A 12,752-nucleotide genomic window follows, 5' to 3' on the forward strand; every position below is an offset into this window, starting at 1 on the left:
TGAGCATGATGCATTTTTCTGAAATATTTGTCATATTTTGCCAATAAAGTGCAAATTCATTTTTCCTGGGCTCACTTGGTTTTTACAGCACCTATTTCTGAAGAACTGAATTTTGATTTCCTTTTTCTACCAAAACGTGTTGAAGGAAGCCAATTCCCGTTTATGTTGCAAAAGAACTAGTAGCATGTGGCTTTGTAAAATCACAGCCCATTGATTGCCTGGCAGTGCGCTGGCTTGGGTCGCACCACGGATATGAGAAAAACACCGCGCGGCCTGCTGATTGGATGCATTAGTTAGCCATTTGTTAGGTCTGGCTGACAGCTTTATGGATGTTTCCAGTTACAGGAAGACGCTGAAATGCTGTGCTGGAACTAAAAAGCGTGCAGCGCTTTTGTGCTTGAGAGAAGCCGGTCTCTCTTTATCAAGCCGTTGTAAAATCAAGGCCCAGCGCTGATATGGCGATCTTCCATTTTAGGAATAGGCCTCCAATGTGACTGTGATTTATTTGACTGCTTTAATCTACTGGCCCAGCAAACATTGAACTGTGCATGGCAGAAATAATGTTGAACCTCAGGAGTAGTGATCATTACCCTGCATTGCAGTACAAACTGGAGGGGCAATACACTCCAGTGCCCCACTAGAGGGGGGGACCTTCTTCACCCTCCTCTTCCCCACTTCTTGAAGGCACCTTGACGTGCCTGAGGCAACATGTCACCACCTAACAAAATACAGAAGTAAGGAAATAACCAATAGTAGTACAAATGTCACTTTCAAAGGGGTTTTGCAGAGTATACTTTGGTATTGGGATTCGAAGTGTGATGCATCTGAGTCATTTCAGGAAGAGTTCATTTTGGCGGGCAAGTGATCCTTTTATAGCAAAAAGTAACAAACACTGGCAAAGCCAATAGGTTTCGCCTATGCAAATTCTAGTGCGTTTGTAAATGTTTTTCTTACATGTTGCATATGCTGTGTAACATGGCGTAAAGTAAAAAAAAAAATGCTAGGATAATTCTGGGCGTGTCATAGGGTTTTAATATTTTTTTTAGTTTTTACAACAGATTTTGCAAGCGCTGTAGAGAAGAAACCTTAAAAGTGATGTTCGGTACTTTTCTATCAAAAAAAGGGGAGCAGCAGAATGCAACAGTATTAAAGCATGTTTTGTTTCTGAATGCTTCTTTGAGAGATATCTTGCTCGCCGGAACACATTCGCTGCTGATTGAGGCTGCTGCCCTCACCTGCTTTCCCCCTTGGTCTTCGGGGGTTGCCACGACGCTGCTGCTGTGGACTTCCTCTCCCTCTCCCTCTGCTGTCGTGCCGGGGAGATCGGCGGCCGCTTGGTGAGGGGAAAACTACAGTACCCAGGCTCCCCCGCTCCAGGGCACCGGAAGCGGGGACACGTCATTTCACGCGCGTTGGCGCTTGATAAGTGACTCCATCCCCGGCTGAGTGGGGCTCGCCGGGAACACATTCGCTGCTGATTAATTGAGGCTGCTGCCCTTACCTGCTTTCCCCCTTGGTCTTCGGGGGTTGCCACAACGCTGCTGCTGTGGACTTCCTCTCCCTCTCCCTCTGCTGTCGTGCCGGGGAGATCGGCGGCCGCTTGGTGAGGGGAAAACTACAGTACCCAGGCTCCCCCGCTCCAGGGCACCGGAAGCGGGGACACGGCATTTCACGCGCGTTGGCGCTTGATAAGTGACTCCATCCCCGGCTGAGTGGGGCTCGCCGGAACACATTCGCTGCTGATTAATTGAGGCTGCTGCCCTTACCTGCTTTCCCCCTTGGTCTTCGGGGGTTGCCATGACGCTGCTGCTGTGGACTTCCTCTCCCTCTCCCTCTGCTGTCGTGCCGGGGAGATCGGCGGCCGCTTGGTGAGTGGAAAACTACAGTACCCAGGCTCCCCCGCTCCAGGGCACCGGAAGCGTTGGCGCTTGATAAGTGACTCCACCCCCCGCGTCGCGGGACCGCGCGCGGGCGGCGCCGGGCTAAGCCCGGGCAAAGGGCGGGCCCTCTGTGGCCCTCAGAGGCCCTCAGAGGCTGGGCTGGGCCAGAAACGTTGTTTCTACGTGACCGTTGGCTGAAACATAGAAACACTCAGTGAGATTTGGCATATTATATTGTGTTTGGGAGTTTGTTTTTGGTTATATTTGTTTAAACATATAACGCCACCAGATGATGGTGTAATTAGTTGTATAATTCAGTAAGCTTTGTTGTGGGCTGCTGCCTTTCATTAGTATGTCGAAACATAAGGCTCCCTCTGGGCCACGTACTCTGGATAATTACTTGGTGCAGAAGGTGAGCAAAATAAATTCTGAAAGACGACCGTCATTAGGGATAAGCGCTTCTCCACCACCGGCAACCCCTACACGGAGCTCGCCAGTACCTATATCTTTGGACGAGAACAGTCGATTTAATATTACTAATATGGATGTTTTAGCTGAGGGACTGCCCGATCTTGAACAGACTCCCCCCATTTTGGTGGATCTAGATGATTGCCCTGATAAGGTACTACAATGTTCTCCTACCCCCGTAGCACGGGCAGTTAGAACATATAGGAAAATTCAAAATAAGAAGGGGGGGAATACGAACTGCAAGAAAACGAGTAGCCTCACCTTTAAAACAATCTGGAATAGACGGGATTGCTAAGCCGAACAATGTTAGTTTAGATGATGATACAACAAAGAACTTAGCGGCTATTATCGACTTAAAGATCAGAGGTATTATACACCCTCTGGTGTCAAAAATAGAGGAATTAACGGCAGAAGTCGCCAGATTAGGCGGACTTCTTAATAAGGCCATGGAAGAACCAGAAAGAGTAACTACTGCCATAATTAATAGCAAATGTAAATGTAATACACAGGGTGTTTTTTCCACTAAGGCTATAGGCAGCAAAGAAAATGTCATAGTTAACCCCATAACACCTCACGTGCCTGCTCATTCTGACAGTCAGGTTACAACTATTATAAAAAATAATGATGGATGGGAAGAAATTAATAGAAGGCACGCTATTAATCTTCCACCCGAGTGTGCACCATATGTGGTGGTATTAACAAATGTACCACCACTAGAAAGCAGGGGTTATCAAGAAACACATGACTCTTTAAAAAATAAAAGTCTATCCTGGTTGAATAGGCTATGTGGTTTCCCGTTAAATTTCTCTGACCAAGTTTTGACTACCAGGAGAGTTAAATGGATAGGTAATTCTAAGAAAAGCTCGAAGGGGGATTGTGTGATTGTAAACTTTAAACATCCACAACATGTTGCCACTGTCCTCCTAAGAGCTGCATCTCTTCCAACCTCTGATGTCAATGTATGCGCTCGATCGCTAGGTTTCTTTTATAGTCATCTTAATACCAATCAACGCGAGAGTAGTGGAATTATTACCCACCCGGCTACCTATAGACCTCATTCTGGTTTTCCTACACAAAATAGATTTCATGCCCTTAGTTCCCTGGACTCTAATGACTGACTTACACAAGAGAAGGAGATGTATTCAGTAAGGAAGGAGGGGTCTGGCGTAGATAACTGTGTTGATAAAACTACATTTACGGTCATACCACCCACGCCTAATTTGATTAATGCAGAGATTGTTCACGAGGGTTTTATGAATCTATGCAATTTGGGGCAATCAATTGGGGGGGCCACAGTTACTGAATATGTTTCTGGTCCTGCAACTAGGAATGCTACCAGAACAGGCACAGGCTCCAGTTTGGTTTGCTGGAACGTGGCCGGTTTGAAATCTAAGGGTAGAGATCCAGGCTGGGAAACTTTTATCAATAAGTATGACATCTTATGTTTTCAAGAAACCTGGTGCAAAAGAGATGTTGATTATGAGGGATTCGTGTCATATAATCTGCCAGCACGAGGAGAGGGACCGGGAAGAGCTAAGGGGGGTTTACTCACACTTATATCGGTTCACCTCCGAATATTGGTGAAAAAGTATATACCGGTGGGCGATCTTGTTCAGATGCTCTGGATCTCTGAAGGCAAAGGCCGTAATATCCTCCTGATCAACTATTATAATAATATCTTTGACAGCACCAGGGGAAGAATAGTAACAGAGCTGGCCAATACCATTGATACCCTGAGTTTGGAATCCAACGTTGTATTTGATATTATTTTGTGTGGGGGTTTTAATACTACGTTGTGTGAATCGATACCTTTAAAGGCATGTGGGGTTACTAATAACGCTGGTTGGGAGGTACCGCACTTTGGTCATGATACTTATGGGGAAATTTTGAATAACTTAATGGGATGCCATGACCTGGAAATATTGGATTGTTGTAGGGATGGAAACGGCCTGCCCATCCCTACATTCAAAAACTGTCGTTCTAATTCAGTGATTGACCATGTGCTAGTATCTTCTAGTATTGTCGAATGTTTTGCCCCACTGGAAATTGAAATAATGGCCACAAGTGATCACAACTGTATTATTGTGGCCACGACTTTGTGGGAGGAGGATGTTGTAGAGGTGGGGACAACAATTGATAATATAGAAGTTCACCGGGCTAATGGGGTAAGACTTAGGTGGGTAGGGGAGAAAGCTTCAGAACTGACCACATCCATAATAAAGGGGAATTTGGTAGACATTGTTTTTATTTTAGAAAATAGATTCGACCATGAGCGGGTCTTATCTTCTTTTATAGGGATCAACACTGCCATTAATGCCAAGTTTACTGGTCGTAATAGGGGTTGTTTAAGAACTGGACCTGGCTGGTTTGATCAAACCTGTTCTGCATCTCTGACTAACCTTAAGCAGGCATTAGCAATGAAGCCTAGGGATAAAAATCTAGTTATAAATTTAAGGTTAGATTATAAAAACGTTATTAAATCCAGGAAGGGGGTTCTACAACAGCAAGCTTGGGATTCACTTAATCAAGCGGCAGAACTTTCTAATTGTACGCAATTCTGGGCAACAGTTAACTCCCCATTTCTCAAGGAGGAAAATATACCTGAGTTAACAGCAAATGTCTCCAGTGAAGGGTGGATTGCCCACTTTTCGACTATCTTTTACTTAGGTAAAATTACTAATGATGGCTTATCTAGTTGGCCTATTTTGCCACTCGGTATCTCTGTTGAAGAAGTTGAAAGGGGGATCCGGGCGAGCAAGGGCGGGAAGGCCCAAGGCCTGGACGGGGTCCCGATTGATGTCTATAAAGACGCACCTAAAGTCTGGGGCCCCCTGCTGGCTGTTGTTTTCAATGCTGCTGTTTGTATTGAACCCCCTCCAACCTGGGGGGAGTCCATTATCGTCCCAATTTATAAAAAAGGAAGCAGGTCTGATGCAAAGAATTATCGCCCTGTCTCCTTATTGGACTCCTCCATAAAAGTTATGAGTAGAATTATGCTTATAAGACTGGAAGAATGGGCGGAACAGGATGGTATTCTGGCAGACAGCCAGTATGGTTTTAGGAAAGGCAGGGGTACGCTTGATCAATGTGTCAATTTAGAATTATTGATCGGGAAGTACAGTGATGCAAAACCTGGCCTTATGTACCTATGCTTCGCTGACTTAAGCAGCGCTTTCGACATGGTAGACCACTCAATTTTGTGGCCAACCTTGCTGAATCTGGGAGCACCTGAGGGTATAATATTCTTCCTTGCAAGGATGTATGAGAGACTAAAAACCTGTGTGCGTTTTGGTAGGAAGGGAGAATGTACCCCCAACTTTAGTGTTAAACGTGGTATAAGGCAATTAAATGCAGCCAGGGGGACATTAGGTAAAGGTAAACAGTAAACGCTTTTTGAACCCGTTAGCAACTCCGATGGGACTGAAATCCTAAAAATGCAATAGTAAGCTAGCATGCCATGAAAAAAACTTTTCTGTGTGTCGCTTGTGGCTCCCCGAAATTGGAGTACACTGCTATTTTTTTTTGCTTTCTCCTGCATCCATCGGGAGTGGCTCATGTACTGGATCTTTCCATACAGTGTCCAAATGTTTTAAAATACATGACACTGACAAACAGAAAAGAATCAATATTTTTTTCTATAGATTGGATGGTAAAAACCTGTAGTTCTTGAAACAACGGCCAATAATTTAAAATGATGGACACATTCTTAGTGCAAGTTTGTTGACACACACCTATGGTAAAAGCTTGCATTTCCCCAAGCAAGGTGTGACTATGTTTATCTAGTCCTTTTTGTGGATTCTAGTAAGCTTATTATTGGCCATCAACCTTATACTTCAAACTTTTGTCTGTGTTTTTGGAGAAAAAAAGAACACAAAAAGGAATAACCAAAAAACTGACATATTTGATTAACTGGCTGGTATAAGACAACTGTGCAAAAAATCTGACCATGGCGATCCTATCAGATTGACAGAATTGAAGGGCGGAGGGGCATGGAGTAAGAGAGAAACCTGGCATTTTAGCAAACATTGCGAGAAGGCCCAAATATTACTGAGCAACTTAAAGACACCTGAGTGAGCCTCCTATGTTGCGGGAGGTGTAAATGTCAGATTCGATTCGGGCAGTGCTGAGCCGACTGGAAACATTCTCAGAAATGTTCTCCTCTGTAACTTTAGCTGAGTGCCTGTGTGAAGCATGGAGATTCTGTGTGGCACAGCTGACGTACATTCCTATAAATGGCTTATATGTTTACCAGAATGTAAGAAAACCAAAACGGACTGGATGAGTACTCACACCTAGCATGGATGCCTAGATTGTCACCTCTTCCAAGTTTATTTTTGAGGTCGGATTTTTTTGTATAATTTCACAGACGAGTTTCTTGTTGAACCACAGCGTGTTATCCAAGTTCTCCTCATGCTCAGTGTCGCAGGTTTGTCGAAGAGGCACTGATGGCAGCTTCACATGCACTCGACAGTAATGTGGACGTGAAAATCTGCTGCAGAATCTAGGTAACTGCTTGGTGTCCATGGCAGCAAAGAAACGACCTACTAGTAGTGTCCTCTGAAGCCCAGGGGCCAAAGAGGAAGAAACAGAATGCATCATTAGCATTGCGCAATGGCTCACACTGCACTGATCCACTAGAACCAGTATAAAAATAAAACAAGGATGGTGTGGGAGGTACAGGGTGTGGTAGAGAGGCCCTTCAAAAGCATACACTCTGATGGAGTGCAATACTAAAAATAAAAAACAAACTGTGCTTTCATGGTGTGTGCCTGTCGGTATAAGCTGTGGGGGCCGAGTCGGGGGAGGAAGGGACAAGCAGGGATGCTGACACGCTCGCTCAGAAAGAAGTTTGTCGCGGATGAAAAGGACTATTTGGGCCCAGGGATACTGATAAGAACACACCAAGAAAAACAGGAAATGGCATGCTACAACCAATAGAAATGGAGGAAAAGTAAGAGGCAAGCACACCGACCAATGAAAAGCAAGCGCCGGATGTAAACCCATCTTAAAATTTATATTTAATGCAATAGATTTCACAAGCACTATGTAGGTGAAACCTAAAAACAGGCAATGCAAAAGGTAAACCACAATGTTCCCAACAATGTAGTCTAATGTTTCAAACTTTTTGTGGGTTTAACAAAATACTCTAGTACACCTTAATGCGTGGTCTGCTTGCATGACATAATCACATCCACCAGATGACATAATCACATCCACCAGCAGGCAGAAATTACTAAAGAACTGCTTTAACATTGATGCAAACACTATTTTTTTATTTTCTTTAATGAGCCCATTTGGTAAATTATGTCACAATATGTCTCAAAACCCAAGCACACATCATAAAACAAAGGAACATTTTAGAGTGCTTATGGTTGCAAATGTGTCCTGCCCATTTAGTCCCCCTGGATTTTTCACATTTGAATACCTGTTTTTTGCACTTTTATGGTAAGTGGGTCTCACTACCTGAGTCCCACTCATGGTAAAATCATGGTATTTGCACTGAGTGTGCTAACTACTAGTGTCCACTTTTTAGGGTAAGGCCGATGCTGAGCAGCTAGACTAAGAGGCTCTGGAGTGGTTACATGTGAACACACGTGTGTGGGCTGCTCGTGAGTACCGTCTTGTGCAGCCCAGTATCTGAGCACAGCTAGCCTTTGGCAGATGGGGCTCTTCAGGATTGGTACTGTCGTTGGCAATGCCTTATAACGTGAGTATTCATAGCGTAGATCTGTAGTACTTACTGAATGTCTATGGTCCTTACCCTGTATTGCATACTATAGGTTAAACCTGTATTAGGGTACAGTGTTACCCCACTTAGGCCTACAGGGTTCATTGAAATACCAATATAGAGTTAAACATGCACCGCGGTTGTAGATTTACAGTCCCTAACATATTTAAACTACTTATGACACTAAGAATTGCTATAATCTCCTAATCGGACTCCATGGCTTTGTCACCCCTATTGGGAAAAGTCATTTACTCTCCTCCCCAGGAGGAGGATCAAAGGCCTAACCCACACAGTAGCGCAATTAACAGTACTTGACTCAGTTCCTGTGAAAAGAAGGGATGGGGAGAAAATCTGCATCTGTTAATTAGTTTGTTCCTCTGCATCTAGGTTAGACCAGCCCAGACTATCTCTGGAGCCAACGCACGAGGAACTTGCCTTTGAAGTTTTGTTGCGAAGTGATCAGGCAGCAGTGTGATATAGGTGCAAGGCTGAGGCTCTCAGGGAAGCTCTTTCCACAGAGAACTTGAGGTCAATATATTAGTTTGTCCTAGAATGCTGTGCAGGAGGGTTTTGACAGAGGTATGGTGATGACATGGCACTCTAGGATTTGCCAGTGATGCCTGACTTCTAGAACCTTCCTGGTCAATTTAAAAACGCCTGCACCACAGACAGACAGATGAGAAGACACTGGCCCTGGGAACAATGGTGGCCAAAGGAGAAGTCACCTGATGCCCCTGCAAAGTATGGACTTTGGGACTTTGACTCCAGCTGACCACTAGGAGTAGGATGGGATTCTCCAGGGTCAGGGGCACTGGTCCCCTGATGCCCCTGCTGAACTATTGGACCTGCTGAAGGACCCTTGAGGGTTTTCCTGGGACTTCTGTGGACTGGCCCTTGACTCTGCTGATACACAGGTGTCCTTCAAGAAGCCAGGAGGCTCAGGGACTGGGGAGTGCAGCAGGGAAGATGTTCTGGTGGCTAGCTGTGGAGGGGATGTGAAAGATCCCTCCCCTGTCCCCCATCAAGCAGGAGAGAGTTCCAGGAGCCCAGGCAGATTACAGATCTCGCGCAGGGAGCAGTAAGAATCTAGCTCCAAACCAAAAGTGCCCTTAGGAGGACTCATGTAAAGTTTCCTAATAGGTAGGCCTGGTCACCACAAGCAAAATTGCCAGTCGACCCCTACATAGCCCAAGGTGCAGCCAGGTTCCCCTGGGTTGACTAGGCAGAGAATAAAGCTTGTGATGCTTCACAAAAATGGAGGAAGATTCCCTTGGGGAGGGCCAAGCCCCAAGGGGTCAACGCAAACCATTCCTTTATCTTTAATGGGGAAGAGACGTGCGTGGGGCCCCTTCCACGAGGACAGTTTTTCCCCCGGGAGTCCCTATCAACCGGGACTGAGGAAGCTGCTAACCGGGGGCATTCCCACCCCTGTGCACTTGTTTTGGAGGCGCCACACACTCTCTTCTCCCTGCGCATGCTTCTTGCAGGCATGGGAAGTGCACTGCTCCTGTCTGTGGCCCAGTAGCAAGAGAGAAGCTGCTCTTGGAGGGAGAAGCAGAACAAGTGATATGCTGGCTCCTGCATGCCGCACCGGCTGTTCAACATGTGTGGGAGTCGGATGGGGGCTTGGGGGCTCCACCTGCAGCTCTAGTGACACACGCAGCTGTGGGTGCCCAGAATGGGACTTGGGCACCCAGAAATGAATGCAAAAAGGACCGCAGCACGAAGCTGCTTTCCAAGAAACTAACTTGTCTAGTATTCAAGCCTGATGCTAAGCAATCACGCCAGAATCCTCAGAAGTGCTTCAAAATCTGCATATCCATGATTTTGAGGTGTCTCAGGAAGGGCAAGGAGACCACCAACAGCTTTCAGGGATGTGGTGGTGCTGCTAGGAGTGTGGCAGTTCCCACAAATCCATCCTCCCCGCTTAGTCTTTGGTGATGTCACCATATGTCTGTCAGGTCATGGAATATATGACCCCAGGTTTGACTTATTTTCAAGCACTCTTTAGAGCTGGAGCTTTTGCTCTTGGACTATAGGTTGTAAAAAGACAATTGCAGACTTATTACTTCTGAAGGACTCACATGCTTCACCAACTGATACCCCAATGTCTTACACTATATATTGCTGATTTCTAGTGATGCAGGACTGCGTAAGCAGAAAAATCTGCTCTTCATAGAGGGTCATGAGTCACCCAGCTACCACTGTTTGTATTTTATCATTTGCTGCCATATGGAGGTCCTTCCAATCATTGTTTTGTGTACGATATCCTGAAATGGCTGTAATTTAATTTTGGGAGTGAGAATGTAAGGCATGCCTGGTTTTAGACGAAGTCCACAGTACCCTAATATACATGTCAACGACCCAAAGTGGGCTAAAGGCCTCATTGTAGCGGCTTCGACTCTTTATTCAACTTCATATAGCAAGGTTGGATTTAACAATTTTCCAGAACCAATCGTACTGGGTATGCTGGATATCAGAAAGTAGGTTACTTTTTTATTTTCTATTTCAAAATATTTGAGAGATTTTCTTAGAACACAGTGATGTATGTCACTACAGAGAATTGTGGTTTATACAGAAGTAGTACATGGAGCATCCAAGGTATCAATCGTACATCAGTACAGGAAATACCATCAAATAAGTATTAAAGTGCACGTACCAAACAAAATCATATAGTAAAAATACCATTATATAGGTAAGTATGCTGAAATATTGTTTTGGTCATGTAATACAAGATCACATGCAGATTCACTTCTTATTGAACAAACGTAGAGGAAATAAAACAGAGAAAGAGGCAATGGATAGAAAGAAAAAGAAGAAAGATCCCAATTCACTTGAGACCACCAATGGCGCTATTTATGCAAAAATGATGAATATGAGTGTGGTGTGAACTGTACACGATGTACACAAGAACATGCCACAGCACTTCCTCCTTCACTCTGGTTACTGACCTAGTTTGGAGGCCGACCCAACGCATTGTGGGCACCCTTTTTTCATTAATGCGGCCCGGGCTTGCCAGAAGTTACTTGTAGTGTAATGAAAATAAGGCAGTTAGGAGAAGAGAAAATGCTGTCTAAAAAAGTAATAAGAACAATGCAAAAGCTAATGTTCTTTTCTGTGGGAGGCGTTTGTTATGTGCAACAGATCTGGCATCCGAAGTTGAATTTTGAAATCAATATTTTACAGCGTTTGTTTTATGTTAAAAATCTGCAGTTATCGTGCATGGAGTGTTGCTCTCGGGCCCCAGCGAATTCTTGGCATTCTAAGGGCAACATCTCTGCTGACTTAGCAGCAAGATCTCTTTATGTAATGAATGATTTACCCCCGCTCGGCACTATAGGTCCAGTTAATCAGTGATGTAAGAATGAATCATTCTCTCTTCTCTGGGTACTAAAAAAAGACTCTTAACAATGCTCACATAACTGAGAGAATAGTATTTTACTGAAGTTTTGGGGTGTACTGTTTGAATTTAACACAGATCATGAATTATTATGCTTGTTTATGCCATATTTGTATTTAGCTTTTTTAATGTGTTTTTTTTTGTCCCTTCAGGTTGACTGTTCAAACTGTGACTCCGAACTCCTGTCCTTGATGCTGGATGCCAAGCTAACAGTGAAGTGTGTCTCCACTGCCTTTTATCCTCACCTTATTGATCACCTGTTGGCTAAGCAGAGCGAGGGCCTTTGGGACGTGGAAGAGATAGCTCAGCAGCTGCATGCCACGGGCTGCATTGCGGAGGCAGGTTCTCTCATGATGTCCTACAGAGGGACGCATCCAGCACTGAGAACCTTCAGCGCTGCCCTCTCAACAATTAAACAATGGCTCTGAGAAGCCGGACTCAGATTTTAGATTTAGAATTTAGAACAGGTGCCTAAATTATGCATTATGTTTAATATTGAATGATGTTCATGTGCTAGTTTAATATTTTACTATGGTCCCTCCATATGTGTAACAAAAATGTTGCAGATGTGCCATTTTCTGTTTTGAATTGCTAATCATAATGGTAAAGTATTGTACTAAAGTACCTTGGATATTACAGAAAGGTCCATCAGTTCTGCTGATTGTCTCCCAAGCCTTGCAGTACATATGTACTAATCAGTTCTATACGTGCAAGTGTAATAATATGAATGTACCAAATAAAACCTATTGAAAACATTTATATGGTGTTTCTGAACTTTGCTTTCGATTCTTGTTTTTTTTCTAAATGGTTTTCAAAGTTTTCACTTCCTTCTTAAAACATCCTAGAAGTTAAGTTGTTCCAGGCTTGTTTAAACCCACACTTCATATGCAATAAAATAATATTCAACAATGAATATGCTACTGTTAAGTTGTAAATGATAGCCACAGACCACTTCAGATAGAGAAAGTGAAATCCTTTAAAAATAATTAATTTGAAAAAAAAGAATGTGAAATCCTTTTATGAAGTCCAAGTGAAACCGAAACCCCATCCACAACAGGGAGTGGTGCAGATCATATCTGTGTTGTCTCACTGACTGACTCCCTTACAATTCCATTGCCTACGTTCTAGTGATGTGTTGGATACAGATCAAAATATCATCAATGGTTACAGAAGACTTAGGTCACAGCAGGTTACCGTAAACTACAATACAGAATACACACATCCCCTCCCTCACTTTAAACAATAAATCAAATGAAATAAGATGAAACAAAACTAT

At 44.0% G+C, this 12,752-nt stretch overlaps 1 protein-coding gene across 2 annotated transcripts in view; it reads left to right on the forward strand.

Moving 5' to 3' along the window:
* Positions 1–12,253, forward strand: part of NBAS (NBAS subunit of NRZ tethering complex) — a 2,067,161-nt gene extending 2,054,908 nt beyond the window's left edge. For both annotated transcript variants that reach the window (XM_085610668.1, XM_085610669.1), the window contains one exon: positions 11,629–12,253. In XM_085610668.1, the coding sequence (XP_085466794.1) occupies positions 11,629–11,904 (276 nt within the window). In that variant the 3' untranslated portion in view covers positions 11,905–12,253. The remainder of the gene's footprint in view (positions 1–11,628) is intronic.
* The last annotated feature ends 499 nt before the right edge of the window (positions 12,254–12,752 follow it).

This window comes from Triturus cristatus, chromosome 6, assembly GCF_964204655.1.
Source record: "Triturus cristatus chromosome 6, aTriCri1.1, whole genome shotgun sequence".
In the NCBI taxonomy this organism is placed as follows: Eukaryota; Metazoa; Chordata; class Amphibia; order Caudata; family Salamandridae; genus Triturus; species Triturus cristatus.